General features: G+C 36.2%; 1 protein-coding gene across 1 annotated transcript in view; it reads left to right on the top strand.

Moving 5' to 3' along the window:
* Positions 1 to 8624: 8624 nt before the first annotated feature.
* Positions 8625 to 18430, top strand: part of LOC107087112 (protein AHNAK2-like) — a 26970-nt gene continuing 17164 nt past the window's right edge. The window contains exon 1 of the mRNA XM_015378494.1: positions 8625 to 8928. Within this exon, the coding sequence (XP_015233980.1) occupies positions 8871 to 8928 (58 nt within the window). The 5' untranslated portion in view covers positions 8625 to 8870. The remainder of the gene's footprint in view (positions 8929 to 18430) is intronic.

Genomic DNA, 18430 nt, shown 5'->3' on the forward strand with positions numbered 1-18430 from the left:
ACGCACCTTTAACAGAAACAAACCCTCAGCAGGTTTATAGATCAGGACTTCTATTTTCTTATTGTATGTCTGCTTTTGTCTCTTTAAAATCCTAAATTGGCCCCAGCAGATGGCCTCTCACAGTGAGCCTGGCCCTGCTGGATGTTTGGCTTGGTGTGAGGGCTTGCTGAAGAGTCAAAGAAACAATTCAAGGAAAAGTCTACTGTCACCATATGCTTATCCAGGAGGAGTGAATCCTGCAAAGTCAATGACTTGATGCAGTTAGCTGCTTTCCCTTAGAGAACTTTTAATTAATCTGGACGATGTGATGAATTGTCTTTGTTAAATATAAATCCAGTTTAGTAGGTCATTAAGAAAAGTGTAGAACAGTTGCTGTGCTGTACAGTACAAAACACATTTGGTAATATAGTACTTCTACTCCTGGCAATATAAAACATTAATCTTCAATAATTAAATTAATAATAATTACTAATTGAAAAAAGAAGTTTGGCTTTAAGTGTATCACTTTTCAGAAATTGTTCAAATAGCTTTTTTAGGTAAAAGCACCAATTTCACTACAGATGCAAAAGGTTTAATGGAGTAGTTAGAAATGTGGACTGCTACTGTAGGTGATGCTGCTGGTAGCACTGTTGCCTTCAAGGTTCAATCTTCTTCAATAGTGAGCGTGATTGTTTTTTTCTATGTGTCTGTCTGTTGCTTTGTAATCAACCAATGACCGGTCCAAGGTATACCCTGCCTCTCGTCCAATGACCGCATGAGATCAGCACCAATAAGGGGGATGGAAAATGAATGGATGGTTTTACAAATGCTGGTAATTAAAGGCATAGTAGAAGCTGTTAGTGGTGAGAGTGAGTGCATGTATACAACAGATGAGCTTTCATCACCATGCATGCAGCTCTGTCATGTGGGGACCACATGAGACGAAGGGAAACTTCTGGAAAACTAGATAATGATCAAATGCAGACAGCCCAGCACTGTCAACAGTCAATAGGTGGGAAATTGAAATAAAAACCTATAGAATCTCAGAACATGATATAACCACATCCAATCATCTGTTATCTGTTGGAATAAATTAAGAAATGGAGCTGGAAAATCTGATATGCTATGCTGGTCGAACTGTTTGTTAGGAAGCTTTTTCTACACATTCCTACAATCTCACTGAAACAGATTGCACATCTACAAAGCCCTTAAAAGTTAACAGCATTCCAGATAAATGTTTGTGGAAATTAACCACATGTTTGGCCCATTTTTTTTTTATTATTATTACTATTGCTACTTTTTTCCTTAGGAGAAAAATCATTACTTTACTTGTAAAGTGTTTTCTTTCTTTCTGTGAGAACCAGTGCAAAGCAGAGGGAATCAAATGCAATTAATTTCATTTCAGTTTATTTAATAGTTCATGTTCTAAAAGAGTTTAACAATCAAAAAGCATGTTCAATAGAAACGCACCCAGATTCCAAGTATTTCCCTTTCAGTTGATTATAATAATCCAACAATGTAGTCAAGTTCTGTTCTCCAAAATTAGATAAAACAAATGTTGTCTAAAGAAATCTAGCAGATGGATGGAAGATAATTGAATTGTAAGATTCACTTATTTTGAATGAGCAAGCAGTTTTTGGTGGTCAGCCACCATCACTGTGCCATTGAATTGACAGCAATCCCTCATACTTACCACACATATAGCAACAATTGTGTCACCTGGTGGTATTAGATTGGCCTCTTGCATTATTTTTGATCAGGAAATGTTATTTGAATCCAGTATTGATGATGTTTCTAGAAATGTCTTCATTCACCTCCAAAGTATTGCCTAAGTTGGAAATATTCTCTCTAGGAGTGATAATGATTCCATGTATTTGTTACTTTACAGCTGGACTATTGCAACTAGGCATGACATGTTAATTGCTGATGTTTCTGTGGAGAGATCGGTTCTCACCCTTGGTAGTGGAGATTACACAGAGATGGTCTCAATTCTTACTATTGGGGTTAGGCTTTCCTAATGCTTTCAAGCATTAAACTGCAACCTACCGGTAAACACTGTCAATTCTTAGGTTTCTTTATCATTCATCCCTTTTCGTTTTCCCTTTCCTCACCTTTTTTCTCTCTCGGTTGACCTTGAGGGAACAAGGATGGACAGACGTTACAGTTCAGTCTGGACAGGGAGAACACAGCCTTATTAGATGGTTCTTCCTGCCCTTCTCTATAGCTATAGTAGGCATGACCTCACCTTGAACTAGACAACCTTTGTTATTTTGGAAAGGGTATCTACTGAGCTGCTGCTAGTGGTTGCTTCATATTTTTCTTCTTTATCCTTGGTCCAGTCTAACTGTAGTTATCTCTGTCTTTCTCATAGATACTGCTAGTGGCTGAGCTTTCACTGTAACTAATTGAATGTACTTTGTTTCATCTTCTAGCCTTAAATGCTGGCTCAGTGCTCATCTGCTTAGTTTTTTATCTCTCTCCTAAGATGAAGCCACAGAAGGAGCTACGACTTTGTTACTTTTCACTCATATGGAAAGTGATTCTCTTTGTGTAAATTCTTTGTCCAAATCACCAGTCAGCATGACAGCCCTCCCTGAACCTCCACCTTAACATGATGGAAGGGTTTCAGTGCCCAGATGACCCCAGAGACTGTGTTATCGGGGGCTTTAAAGCACCTGGAAGGATCTCCCAAGGCAAACATTTGATGGGTCAGACAAAGAGCGGTTGAAAAAGCCCTCATGAAGACTAAGAAAACAAGTGACGTCACCCGGTACAGTGGAGCTGGGACCCCACCATAGAGCCAGACCTGGTGTTGAGGTTTGTCAACAAGCACCAGGTAGTAAGGTTCTCACTTGCAAGAACCAGGCAATGGCCCGGCCCGAAGGTTCGGCAGTAGGCCATTCCCCAGTTAGGACCACCACCTGCAGTGGGAACAATGAGGGACAGGTGCATAGCGGATCAGGCACCAGTCTGAGGTGGAGGCCTTGGTGACCTGATCCGTGGTGCTTAAACTGTGTGGATATATAAAACAAATCATCAGTGTTGGAAATTTGAGAATAGAAACATTTTTCACAAGGTGAAAACAGTGAAATGTTCCCAGCTATAATAGTAGCTCTGACAGGAAGTTAGTTGGTCCAAGTGTTAAAGTGTTATTGTTTCAGAGAATGTTGCAGTACCTTTATATATCTAGCGGAATAGAAGCTGATGAAGTGAGGCAGGCTGTCTTGTTCCTATTGTGAAGTAAACTTGTATGTTTGATCTGCGGATCATTAAGCACAACACACAGTATCTCTCCATCAGATGTGTGACGCAATGTGACGCCAGAAAATGAATCATTTAAAGTGTTAATGATGCACAACATAACAGATTCATGAAGATTTGGACTAAAATCTGCTGTATGAACTCTGTTTACAGTATCAGCTTGAGATGGATACAGCTGCACTCCCATGTGATGCTATCTTTGGAATCATCAGATCTGTGTTTCACACTGCATCGTGTTAAACTGAATAATCATCAGATGGCATTTCTGAACTCACATGCTGTCATATTTTTACAAACGTAACTCAATGTTTTTTATTCAGATTTATTGAACTTTAACCACACTTTTAATGCTGCTTGATAATAACAGAAGGTCTAGAGTGCTACAAATGAACAAAAGTCGCTATTTCTGTTTTATTCCTTATTTATATATTTTTTTCAATTGCAGTTATTTTAAAGAATGTGTTATATTATTAGTTTTTAATTTGAAGTGGTAGGAAAATAATACATACTCTTTAAGATCTTTTGAAATGAACATTTTCCAGATTTACCAGAATTTACCGATTTACCAGAACCTTGAAACAAGATTCTATTTGCTTATTTTTATTTGTATTACTTAGACTAATGACTTAACTTAGACTAAACTAACACCTAATGAAAGGCTGTGTATCCAATTCTCCTCAGACGACACCAACTTAATGAATAAAAAACATCTATTTGCATCATGATATCTGCATGAATACTGTTCAGTAAAAACCTTTTTTTTTTTAGTAAACCAACTTTAGTAAACTAACAGTTTCATGACTGCAACCAACATGGTGGTGGCAGCACTATGCTGTGGGGGTGCTTTCGATCAACAGGGTCCAGGAAGTTGGTCAGAGTTTACAGGGGGAGGGATGAAGCTTAAAACAGTGCATGGATAAAAAAAAAAACCTGTTTAGAGGTCACCTTCAATCAACACAACTAAACCATTTAAATAGAACTACATTAAGATGTCTAAAAACAATTAATTAATTAATTAATTAATCTTTAATTAATGTGTGGCAACTCTTAAACACTTGTGTTTACAGACACTTTCTATTCAGTAAAGAATGCCTAGTAAAAAGTTCTGTCTCTATATAAAACATCAAGAGAAAGGTTACCCAGAGGCTCTGCAGGTGGAACAGAAATGCAATACACTTTCTGCAAAATTTATAATTTTAGACTTCTTTGCTTTAGTCTGCCACATAAATCACTTTCAAAAACAATAAAGTTGGGGTTGTATCATGAGGAAAAAAATGTCAAGTTATAAAGCATGATATTCTCTTTAATATTCACATTTCCCTTATTTGACTGTAAACAATGCTAACATCAGTTTTACTCAATTCAATTTAATTAGATTCAATAAATTCAACTCAATTTAATGCGATTTGATTCAATTATATTCAATTGTATTCAAATCAATTCAATTCTATTTATCCGAAAGAAAAATTCAAGGTTTTAGTTACTTGTCACTTTTTTTTTTTAAACAAGTTTAGATACAATCAGTGGCTGTATGTAAGAATGATGTTTTGATGCTTTTATTATGTGAACATTTTGGGGTTATGAGAAAGCACATTTTCTTATTCCTAGATGTAAAAGGGGGAAGCTGGAATCAAACATATACTCTTTGGTTTGGAGGCTGACCTCTCTATTCATTGAACCACAATTACCCAAAAGAAGCTGGTTTGTCCTATCTAGATCACTGATTCATAAATAACTGTCATAATATCACATAACAAATGCCACTGCTTGCCCTTGGCAAAAAGGAAAGATGGCTCAGCAATAACTGAATTAGTTGAAGTGGTCAGCGGCTAAAAGGATAATGGACTCATACTTCTCTTCTAATCAAGTTTAACGGTGGTTAACTAGAAAATGATTGCATTTCCAAAGGGCATTGTTTGATAGTGTGAAAATAATAATAAGTAGAAGCACCAATAGATTTGCATTTCATGTGAAACACTGCTAAAGACCTGCCAGAGAGAATTTGAAATGTGGAAGCAGTCATGGTATTGTCACCTGGTTTTGGAAAGATCTATAAAGTTAGGGTCATAAACACTTCACAGAGAAAAATGGCTTGTACAAATTTGGCTACATAAGCAGCTCTGACTGCTTGTGCAATAATAATGCTGCCTTGCATTTCTCCTAAATTGATCTGAGTGCCAGCTCCTACATCAGTGGCAGCCTAAGATCCACTGATGATTAAGTATATCAGCACCTAGAACTAAATACAGCCATGATCACTTCATGTTAGTGAACTAATCTCTAGCTAACATATAAACTGCTGGTTAGAAGTTGCTTATAATAATTTGACAAATTCAGCTTTAAGGCAAGATAAGCAAAAGACAGAAAGTTATTGCAGTTCTCACTCTATTAAAGAAAGGTTCTTTAGACAGCTGCCATGTTAAATTGCTCTGTGTTTTTTGTCTATCTTTAGTTAATTGAGGGAAAAAAAATCACATCCTCATCTTCAAATAAACTCAAATATTTAGTTCAGGAAACAAATATCTAACGATAAAACACAACTCTAATGACAATTATGTAGCAGAGCTGATGTACACAGCAGTTTCCTAAAGTGCCTCCAAAAAAGTATTCAAAGTTTACTTTGGGGTGGTTTATATACCAACAAAAAGTAGTTTTTAAATGGGAAGTTAGAGTTCAAGGATTAAAAAATAATTAAAAACACAAAATCAGTGTTGACTATGTAAGTATCAGGTCACTTGTCTGTACAGACAAATAAACTAGTTGCCCTTGAATGCAACTACCACATCTCATACTATTCATAGAATGTTGAGAAGCCTGCCTAGGAGCTCCTACTCATCTATAATAAGCCACTGATGTTAGATCAGGTGTTTGGTTGGAGTCAAGACTCTGCAAGCCAATGAAGTTCCTACACACAAGCCTCCTTACACGCATCAGCCTTTAGAAGGTTTGGGCTCTATGGTCATCTTGGCGAAAGAAAGCATCATCCTCAAACTGTTCCATCAAAGTTAGGAGAATGAAACTGTCTAAAACTGTCCTATAATTGGAAATACATGGCCAAGCTCCATACCATATTTTCCCCTGTGCCCAAATCTATGCTATTAAAGTGCACTGAGGCAAGTGCCCTTTTCCTGCCGATTGAAAAAGCCAGATTAATCCAATGATTTGCTTGATGCACAAGTGTGATTGGTTACCCAAAGGAATACATCTTCATGGCTGAGTACAGTGACTTCACACACAACTCCACTTGATGTTTTGCATCTGATGCAGTTGTGAAAGGCATACTCCCAGTCAGCTATATGGCTCAGAAGACAAATTGCATGGGAATATTCATCCCATTCAGATCTCTGTGGTTATGCTTATCTAAATGCTTCATGCATTATGAGATCTGTTTGTATTGACTGCAGAAGGTACTTGAATTAACTAAGTGATGAAGTAATTCCTTTCACAAAAGTCTGTAGAAGTGATTTGTCTGATTAGGTACTTGAATTTGTGTACATGTGGCCATGGGGGTGATTTTAACGTAAATGCAATGGTTTAGATTAACTAGAAAAAAAATTGGGAGGCCACAGAAGGTGTTCTGCACATATGAAACAAAAGTAAAATAAAATTTTGCCTACTTGCAAAACCCTAGGCATCTGATACTTGGTTGGTATCAGATGTTGGTGAGTTGCGTATCTGTCAACAAAAGCTTTTTTGCATTTGTGCCTTCATAAATAAGCATATCATATGCTCATGATCAAACCATGCAAAATACTGGGAGGAGGACAGGAAAGTGTATATACACCCTCCAAAGCATTTGATCAAACCTGAAACTGATTGTGAGCACAGTTTTTGCATCTATTTAGCAAATTGAACCCAGCCCACATTGAAACTTCTGCAGTCAATGTGTCAATGAGAATTTGTATGCATGTGAACATATTTGGACTGTCAGAATTAACAATAGCCCAACTCTAATTGTAGTAGCGAAAAAGAAAGAACTTTTTCTGTGCAAGCCTGAAATTACGCATTGCTAACATGATACATGATTTCCCCCTTAATTATTAATTAATGTTAAGTTAATTCTTTATTATCTAGATATGAAACACAGTTATACCGTATGAAAAATATTAGGGGGCTGCCTTGGTTTTCAAAAACTGTGTCATGAGGATGTTTTCGGGGGCTGGTGGAAGTAATAACAGATCAGTTTAATTATACTTGAAATGTGGACTTTCAATTAGACAGGGATAAAGTAAACCTTTACACTTTTTTGTACTGAACTTCAATCCCTTGACTTTGATTATTTATTCATTTCATTCTTTTTACCTTTGTTTGTAATACTTCTAAGAGTGAACTCTGTACATTATTGATCGTCATTATATAGGTATTTTGTGATGATTTTACTAACTGCTACCTCCATTTTTTTAGATTCCTTAGTCTTATTTATGGTTTTTAATCTTGCAGCTGTTGTATAAGCCCTATAATCACTATATCACTCCCTCAGCCCATGAAGCTGGCCTGACCCTGTACAAGTCAGCTGATGCTAGACTTTAACTTACTCGCTCGGTGAGTCATGACCGTAAGAGCTGGGGCCTGACTCCCACCCCTCTCATGGCTTTCACAAAACACATGGAAACATATAAAGGCAACTTAATCACATGCACAAATAGGCATACACAGCTGATCCAATGGTTGAAGGTCATGTTAGTACAGTAATGTGGCCTCTCTCCGTTCAGTATCGATTTAATCTGTATTTATTAAAGTCAGCCACGCAATTAGTTTTCGATCTTAAGATATCTTGTTGTTTTGTAGAGCAAAGTTGCCCATGTAGGATTCCAGTTCTTTTGAAATGCTAAAAGAGCCGGAAGACAAGAGATAGTTTAGCCTGAGAACATGGATGTTCATTGATTAACTCAGTCTATCAATTTGTTTCTAAAAAATATTGTTTCTTATATTTCCACTATTGTTTAGGTAAATAGAAACGTAACCTTTCTCCATGGGATTCCCTCCATTGTGGGTGTCTCATGAACGAAATCAGACTTCATGCTGTACACTCAGAATTAATCCATCATGTAAATAAACTTCTTTATTGCTTAAGACAGCTTATAAACACAGGTTAATTTACAAAGTTTCCTGACCACAATGAGGGGCTTTAGACTAAGTCTACACATCCCCAAATTGAGTTATGTGTCCATGTGAAAGAAGTGTATCATCCCCTGCTCCAGCATCCATACTGACATCGTGATTGTCCTTGTCGGATTAAGCAAATCAATCAGACTGAGTGGAAAAGAAGAGGGAGACCAAGAGGAGGAGAAGAAAGGGATCTCTGTTGGGGGGAGTCAGCTCCACCCATAATTAAGTTAGCCTGCTACGCTGCAGGTCCATGTTTACGACACAGACAAGGGAGTTTTCTTCACTCTGTAGACAACTCAGACAGAGAAGCTAGACCTCCAACTCCCCTCGTTCTCTCTTTCTCTCTGCAACTCACCATCCCTCACTCTGCCGCCACTCGCCACTGATTGACCTGCTGCCTGAAGAAGAGGTGGAGGGAAGAAGCAGCAGCTGCAGCAGCACCTGCCTGAGCCTCCATCCCCTCTTCCTGCCCGGCCCCAGACCTGCTCTCTGCTGCATCGGCTCTAAACCTCGCTGCCAAAATGTGCGACTGTTTCCATCTGGCATTCCCCAACTGGCATGCTGCCTCCTCTGGGACTGGTAGGCTCTTAACTCCTTTACCTTGTTTTTATCCGACATGACATAGTCTCCTATAAGGAGTGAAGTGAGGGAGCAGCAGGGTTCAGTGGGAAGTGGGGGGTATTGTTTGCCATGGAGGCAGATAATGCAGGATTCAGCTGGTGCTGATGCTGAGTTGAGATACTGAGTTGCAGTGAGGGCTGGGTGTGTCTTCAGAGTGCAGTAGAGCGTCTGAGGATGTCGTCTTTAGAAGGTGTCTGCATTTCTCCTCTCTCCCTCCAGCAGAGCGTCTGGACCCCAGGCCAAAATACAAACACAATAAGTTACAGTTTAATTTCAAGAAATAAGAAATCAGGTAGGCAGCAAAATATCCGTCCCGGGATGAGAAAAACCACTGATGCCAAAAATAGAAACAGCTGTGAAGGGATCCAATGAAATCCTTATGTCATCATTGTCATGTTTTGTGCAACAACAGAAGAACATTTACAAGTTTGTATGCTCGATAAAAGATTCAAACTTCACATAGAGTAGGAGGTTTCAAGCTCGTAAACTTCAATCCTATTGTTTAGTTAACTCTGTTATAAAAATTGATAAATGTTTTGTATAAAGTCAGCTCTCATGGTGTTTTTGAGTTCCCTGGTTAAGCAAACCTAAAAAAATCTAAAAACATAAATACATCTAGAATCTAGATCTAGATCCTAGATATGATTCTAGATTCTAGAACATGCAGCCCTAGATGGAGAAAAATATTGTCATAAGGACCCTTATTTTAAATAAACTTTAAGATACCCTAATCCAGTAGGATATGGTGAAGAACAACACTGCACAAGAATAAAACTTCACTCTTAAGATTATCTTCATCTTGCAGTAAACTAACGTCGCCTCAGTAAGTTGTTCTCTTTGGGACAAGTAGAACTTTAAATAGTGTATCTATTAATCAGAAAATTATTGGATATTTACTTCCTGATCATCCAGTCACCAATCAGAGCCAGTCAGGCAACAAAGTGTCCAACTTCACTAAGCAGATGGTTGCCTTTCTATCCATAATTTAGTGTTTTTTTTCAAAAAAAGTTTTCCATTTTTTGTGGGAGATAAAACTCTTCTTTTTACATGTAGATAAAAATAGATCTTAAAAGGACAATACAGTTCAAAGAAAGTCATGCAAATGACATCGCCATCGCATGTTGGTTTAGAATTTTGTAAATATTGGCTCATTAAAGGAAACATAAAATTTCAGCAAAAAGACAAACGGAAATTTTGTGCATGAATACAACAAAAATAAAACGTATAAAGAAATCTAGAAGAACTATCTCAAGAAATATGAAGTAAAAGTCAAGGTCAAATGAAGGGCAATCATTAACAGATTAGTAAAAAAGAGAAATGTGAGAAGCAGAAGTAAAACAGCGATTGAGCTTCATGCAATCTCATATAACCAAAAAAAGCTTTGATGGAGTGAATATAAAATGATTAAAACAAAGTAATCTTGTGTTTTTGTTTTCCTTAATAGGCTTCTCTGTTTCATTTAGCTTAAGCTTGATTTATTCCCATGCATGAGCTGCAGAGTGCAGACTTAAGACAACTCTGAATTATTCATTTATGCTTTCTGACCGGAAGTATGCTTACATCAGGATTGACTCTCTCTTATATAAAATACATTACCTTCAGCTGACGTGTTTCACTGTTTTGATCAATACCATATGACTGTGTAGAGGAGCTGGCTGCCCCTCCACTAACCCAACACACACCCACATCATGTCAGAAAATTGACATTCAAGTATTGAGTATGCATTTATTTTCCTTTACAAAAGCTTTTTAATTTCATTTGGCATAAAGAAGAACAAATATACATGTCAAAGAACAATAATTACCCAGAAGGCATTTTTTTAAATGAATGTTGACATTACCCTTTAGATAAATAAAAGGACTCCTCTGATGAGATTTTGTTTAAAGAAAAAACTGAATGAACTCTGCCCCCTTGTGTCCAACATGAGAAACACATTTCAGAGAGAAAGACTCTTATACAAATAGTTAAAAGCTGTTTTTAGGAATATATTACAATAAACAATTTTAGTTTCCTGTATCTAAATAAAGGGAGTGGGAAGTAAATAAGTAAGTTTTCCAGATTAAAGAGTATAAACGTAATTGCAAATGAAGCTAAAATTAAATCCACATCAAGGCTTTTTTTTTTAAATCAATCTCTTAGATAAAGTTTCTATTAAAGAAGATCTTAAATTTAAACTTAGATGGTTAGATAAATGGATAAAAGTCAATAAAAAATGTTTGACTGAAGGTTAAAGGTGATTTATTTATAGTTGAATGGTGCTTCGTTGGTCAGAGTGGGAAACAGTGTTTTCTACAGTTCATCTAAATAATCGAAATAATCGTCTAAATAATTTTTGTCTACACTACTGATCTAACATATTTAAGCTGGAGCTGATCTAAAATATTTTTAATATATTTAGACATCTGATGACCCTAAGAGTCAATCTGATGCATATAGTGGAAAAAAGGAAAATAAAAACATCATTAATAGCTTTATAGAGTAATAGGATTACAATATACATTTCATTATTATTAAAAGGTCCAGATAGGTTTTGCTAAATGAATGTAACACACCAATTATTTGCAGATCCTGCTGTAATCTGGTTTTATTATTTTTTTTCCCTACTTGCTTTGATTCTGTTTTATTTTCCTGTATTTTAATCATGTAAAGCACTTTGCATTGTCTTTGTACTGAATTGTGCTATACAAATACATTTGCCTTGCCTTGCCTTAGTTGTTTTTTGAGGGAGATATATGCAACTTCTCAAACAAAACCCCACAGGACAGCCTTTCTTTTTAAAGAGAATATGGAGTGCTTGTATATTAGTGGTGGCCTATTAGTAAGAGCAGAGGGTTTGTGTCCTGTGAAGGCTTTAAGGTCTAAGTCTGCCACTCTGTGTTAGTGAGCAAGATTCTGTATAGCGTACAAAGCTGCAATGACAGATTAAGACAATTAAATAGATTAATACTGATTTAAAATGTCTAGCCTTGCTTCTTATAATGACTATGTATAACATTACACAGCCGAAGGCCTTGTCATGATTAGTCCTATTTAGTCTTTAAGGAAAAAAAGGCCCCAGAGATTCAGACTCAGATTGTTTTACAGCAGTTTATTTCCTCTGTGGGGTAGAGCAGAGATGTGACGCTCTGAATACTGTTACAATTGTTACAGGAATCATTAAAGTTCTAGTTGAGTAATATTTAGCTCTTTCAATTTTTTTATTTTTATTTATTCCTTTTTTTTTTTTTTTAACACAACGATTCACATTTTAGATACTAGATTGAACTGGAGTTGGAGCAGGGAAGAGGTGTACAAGATGGGAAAGACCAGTCTTAGAGAGCTAAGTTCGGTCACTTCTATCCAGCACAGTTACTTTGCTCATTTGTTTAGGCACCAGGATTTAGTTAAGTTAGTGTTCCAGAATCTAAGTTCTGTTTTGGGTGCTACTCTGGAGTCTCTGAAGCTGATTGTAAATGCAAATCTCTTCTATTGTCCCACAATGGGGAAATCCATTCTCTGCATTTGACCGTTCCATCTGTGTGGTTCCTGGGGAGTAGTGTGGGGTAAAGGGTTTTGATCAGGTACTTGCAACCTTCTCAGTGCACAAGCACATTGCTCTAGCTCACTAGGCCAACACTGCCCAAAGAGGGATCCTTGATAAAAGGTGGAACTTGTTTTTGATTTAAACAAATCTTATTAGACACAATTCCTTCTCTTTACATCTTGCACCTGTGCCGGATAGTGTTTGCTTAAGTACTAGTGTGATGCTAGCATGTTTACACTCTGGTTTGATTTGCTAAATGTATCACTGGGGTCTGAGTATTTTATTTTGCTAACACAACTTAGAAAGCAAACTACTTACAATGCTGCATTAGCTGAGAGTTTCTCTTCCTTTGTCAACATTAATGTTAGAATGGACTGGATGGTATGGCCTTAAAATCTATTTTATCATGATGGTTAGTGGTATTATCATGATATCAACAATATAATAAATCCCCACCTCTAATGTTAGAGAAGACCCAGATTAAATGTATGAAAACACTAAGCTGCACAGTGTAGAATTGCATTTTCTTTGTCTTAGAGACATTAAATTTGGTACAGTTGAAGACCTTTCCCAGCCTCCAAAATGTGATGTCATAGTTTTAAACAAAGAGCTAGTCGGCCATCTTGGACTTAATTTCAAATGTTGACTCTGATTTGGACATTAATAGCCACTATATTTGTTTAAACTACTCCCAGGGCTTTTGAAAAATCAACTTGCTCAGTTGGCTCAAAGCATATGCGGACATAAAGTTATAAAATATGTATATTATTTAAATTATATTAACAATAATAATGATATAAATAGTATTTTCTTTGCATGATGAAGGGGCAGAGCATGACTTCAAAGTTTGAAATCTCACCCAAATAATTCAATTTGTATAACTTCTAGAGAGAAGACTGACCAAGAACCTCTTTGATTTATCCACATCTGTTCCCATACAAAAATCAGTGGTCATTTGCTAACCCGCCCCCGATCACACAAACTATCTCCACAAGGAATGCAGAATTAAAAGCCATGCACACTAACTGAGGCTGTGTGGGTCTGTGGGTCACTGTGTAGTAGGTGATATAAAGCCATGGACTGCACTGTGACAGAATAGAGGTCCATTTGGTTTGGCACCCCAGAGCCAATCATTAAATATAGTGAATGCTTTAAATTTAAATTAAAAGACTCAGACTCTAAAACATATATATATATATATATTTAAGTACGGTAAGAACAGCCCACTAAAAGAAGTATTAAAACAGCAACTATAAAAATAGATACATGTTTTATTCAAAATAAAAACTATTTTTCTGTAAACATGCTTCATTCAGAGCTCCTCACGTGTAAAGATCAGTAGTAACTAGTTACATTTACCCAGTTACACTAACTTCAGTAACTTTAAGAAAAAAAGCACACCAAAGTTTTTACATTTACTTAAATATTCTTGTGAATATAATCACTATTCCTACTTGATTTATTTATTTCTTTAAAGTGAACTTTCTTTAAAGTGAACAATTTAATACTCATGGATGATCATTTTAACATAAAACCATCTATGAGTTAAAAATGTCAAAATTAGCTACAAGGCAGATTTTGATTTGCAGTCAATTTAAATGTGTTAAACCTCTAGTTGATCGATCCACAGCGAGTAATTTGAGTTGTTTGGAGATCAGGTGAACATACAGTAGATATTCTCTCTGGAAGTTCTTCACCTTACTCAAACATTTATACATTACCTACAGTAGAGGATGCTTCCCTGAGTTTGATATAGATACACTTTTTCTTATATCTGAATCTTTAATCTTCTAATCATTGTTCTACAATTTACTTTTTAAAATACCAGAATTTTCACACTGCCTGATTATATAATTTGAAAACTTTATCTGTCGTTATAATTCAACAGTTACTCAGTACTTCTAGTAATAGTAGCCTTTTAACCAAATTCTTTTTCTACTCCTACTTGACAACTTTTTACTTTTGCTTTACTGAATATATATATATATATATATATATATATATATATATATATATATANTTACTCAGAATGTCTCCTTTAAGACCAATTAATTAACCTAATTAGCAATTAACAGTATTGCAAGATTACTCCATTAGTAAAATTATCAAAAGCTACAGCCCAGTGTTACGATGTGTTACGATGCTAATAAAGAGACTCGGGCACAGAAAGACTTGATAGAATTAGGGAAACATTCCTGAAGAATCTCTTCACGGGCTGTTGCTTCTGTTTTTGCACAGCTTTCTTCATCTGACGATACCTTTAATTACATCTAACTGAAAATGTGGAGTTTTTTTTTTTTTTGCTCTGAAATGATTAGAGTAATGCTCAAGCACAGCGAGAAGTAGAAATTAAAGAGACTAGGAATAGATCCTGGGAGGGTCTCTGACAGAGCAGGCAAAAACTAATGATCTGGATCTATTTTTAGTCTGTCAGATTTAGCAGCAGAAATGCTGCTCTCTTCCTTTGTTGGAGCATTTTAACTCGTTCATATCATTCTGGGAATTATATTAACTTATATGGAGAATCAGCCATTACATTGAAGAATGGGGATATGTAAATAATATTTCCATATGGGGTGTATGTGTGGTGGTAGCTTTTTTGTGTCCTACCAGGGCAGTTTTAAGCCAAATGACCTTTTATGCTCTTATTAAATAGATGAAATTACAGGAACATATTTTCTTGCTATTGTGTAACATTGATGATTGGTTAGAGTCAAAAAAAGGTGAGTCAATGGACTGAATATTCATATTCATAAAATTAGTCAACACTGAGTCAAGTGCCAGTCCAAGTCAAAACAAACACCTTTATGAGGTTGTAGTTCTAATTGACAAATATGGTTGTATGTCATCTCTTTTATGTGTAAAGCATGTTATGGCAGGCGAAGTAAGACACATTCCAGAGCTGTGATGAAACTCACCGTACTTTTGCAGCAGATTAATAGATTGAAAACATGTGCTTTTGCAGTCGCATGTCCTTACAGTTTATGCAGAAAATCTAATTTACCCCCCCCCCCAACCACTTTGCTGAAATCTTGTTAAACACTGAATCCACGCAAACTGCCCTTCAGTTAAAGGAGCTTATGTCTGTCTGTTGCAAAAAAACTGAACACAAACCCAGAGCCGAAATCATAAACTACATAATGTTCCAGGAGTTTAGAGAAGAAGGGAGCTTCCAGGAGCTTCTACAGAAGAGATTTAAACAAACTAAAATGCTTTTATCTAAGGGTATATACCATGACATCTTCAGTAAAACACTATATATAAATATGCTAGATTAAGATTTTATCTTTAATATATTGGATTTCAATGTCAGTCATCATTTCAGCATATTAATACTCAGCACCCAAATTGAGGGGGGATAAGGGGAGATACCATCCCGCTTCTTAAAGAACACCCCCTCATACCATCCCCTGGGGCATTTTATTACTTAATGTGTAAAATTTCTACTATATATTAAAAGTAATGGCAATAATATTACCCTTTCAACATGACTATGAAGCACATCCCAGTGGAAAATTTGTCCTCTGCATTGGTCCCTAACTATGTAGAGGCATTAATAGCCATGCCAGTCCAGGCACTGACTGCAGTTCTACTGTGAGGTGCCTTGGTCGAGGTCAATGACTGACATACCTGACATGTACCAACCATACCGTGCATACTGCTTTAGGTTAATATAATAATAAGGGTGAAAATGCTAAAAAAAACAACAAAAAAAACCCCACCATCCTTCTTTCTTTTTTTACAGCTATACTACTGTTAATACTTAAGTATAAGTAAGTATATGAAAATATTTAATTTGTGTGTGAACAGGCACTGAAGGACCAGTCACACACAAAACCTACGCTTCATTTCAAAATACACTTTGTAGAAATAAGAACCATAAAAACATTCTTCACTCCTTGATCTTAAAGGTATAGTGGAGGATGTACTTTTTTTTTTTATTCTGGTGATGTTGACGTAAGGCCCTCCTACATGCTTGTGCCCATTTTTACTTACCGGTGGTGAGTCTGAAATAGTGGAAAAACTAATGCAAACAGCAACTTTTAAAAAGAATGCGCGTGAGGAGAAATGGGGTCGTGCATGCTCTTGCACGCGTTTAAAAGGCGTTCCCTCTCACCACCAGGTATAGGGTCTTTTAAAAAGTGGAGAAGGCGGGTCTTTTAAAAGTTTTGCACTCCTCGATTATACCTTTAACTCTCTGCAGGATAATGTAACTAGTATAATATTAGCACTGTTTTAATAAGAATAGAGACTGTTTTATCTCATTTCATGTAAAGTCACTCTAAAATTACTTATCTATTTTTCATCAAAGTAACTTTGAAAATCTGATGTTTGAAAAGCGATGCTGGAATGCCTACTGTACTTTGCCTTGCCTTTCCTAGCCTCGCCCCACCTTGCTTTACCTAACCTAACCTAACCTAACCTAACCTAACCTAACCTAACCTAACCTAACCTAACCTAACCTAACCTAACCTAACCTAACCTAACCTAACCTAACCTTAAATAGAAATGCTTCAAAGACAGACCAGTCTAAATCCAAAAGAAACAGATTAGGTCATAACATCCAATTTAGATGTGTGGAAAAGCAGTTATGTTTCAGTGATTTCTGCACCACAATAATACAGAGGACCATTATAGATCACAAATGAAGTATGGGTGTGATAAAAAATTAAGACAAGGCACCACTTACACCTAAAAGTGTCCCGCCTCTTTCTATCTGCGAGTGAACAAAGGACTTTATTCACTTTGGCAGTCACACACACTAAGGGATTGCTTGAGGACAGATAGAAGAGCTTCTTAATAACGCACGGCTTGCTTCCAGACACACCACCAGCAGCTGTAGGTAGGTAAGCTGTTTGATTTGGGGGAGAGGATTTTAGAAGTTACATGCTGGCCTTAAAAAAGTTTGATATAATTACTACTTTTCTGTTCTCTTGACATTATGATGTTTGCAGCCGCAGATATTTAAAAATAAGTTCTCAACAACTAAAAGAGGTACTATGTTTTTAAAATGATTCAATAATCGTTCTCTCTTACTAGACAGAAGCCACAAAGAAGATGAGCAGTAATGTTGTTTAACCAGGCTGTAGTCTTTTTGACTGGTTCTTTTCGAAACAACAAAGCACCCTGAAAAGCAGGAAGACTTTAACCTATTAGTGTTCTGCCTTCTGCCGTCTTCTAAAACACTTAAACTGAACGACCTGTCCACATGACATACATTACTGTAAGGCTGAGGGTGGGGTGTGATGCTTTGTATAGAAAATAAAACGTGCAAATGCTCGTCTGCAAGCATTTCAGCTTAATAATATTAATATATATTTATATTTGGCTTATTTAAATGTTGTTTAATAATGATAAAAAATAAAATAATAATCATAACTTAGCTTATGAGCTTCCCTCGATTTTTCCTAATGCTCCGAAATTAGGTTATTCTAAATAAAACCTAAACCCTCTTGTTACCACACATATTTAACTAGTTTTCACGACAAAATAAATCATCAAACATAAAACACAAAATAAACATAAATATGGTTAAATTGGGATATTTTCTCTATCTTGGATAATGGCCTAGTGTAAGATTGTTAATTGTCTTACATTTACAAAGATCAATAGGAATGGTATAATAGTTGGATCATTCAAAAATAATAATAACCATTATATTTGTCAGAATGTATTTATTTTTTAAAGTTAGATTCTTCTGGACTGATGACCTTGAGGAACAGGTCTATAAGTCTGGCAGTTTTAATGTAAGGATCAATACAGAGGATCACTTAACAGAAGGAGGAGGTAGAGGGTCTCTGAGGAAATCATTGCCAGGAAAAACTCTAAGTAGTCTCATAGTCGGCTCCAGTGTCTGGGCATCCTGATGAAACCTGTGAGAACCTGAAATAATATATATATATATATATATATATATATATATATATATATATATA

The sequence above is a fragment of the Cyprinodon variegatus genome, unplaced genomic scaffold (genome assembly GCF_000732505.1).
Source record: "Cyprinodon variegatus isolate N-32 unplaced genomic scaffold, C_variegatus-1.0 Scaffold173, whole genome shotgun sequence".
Taxonomy (NCBI): domain Eukaryota; kingdom Metazoa; phylum Chordata; class Actinopteri; order Cyprinodontiformes; family Cyprinodontidae; genus Cyprinodon; species Cyprinodon variegatus.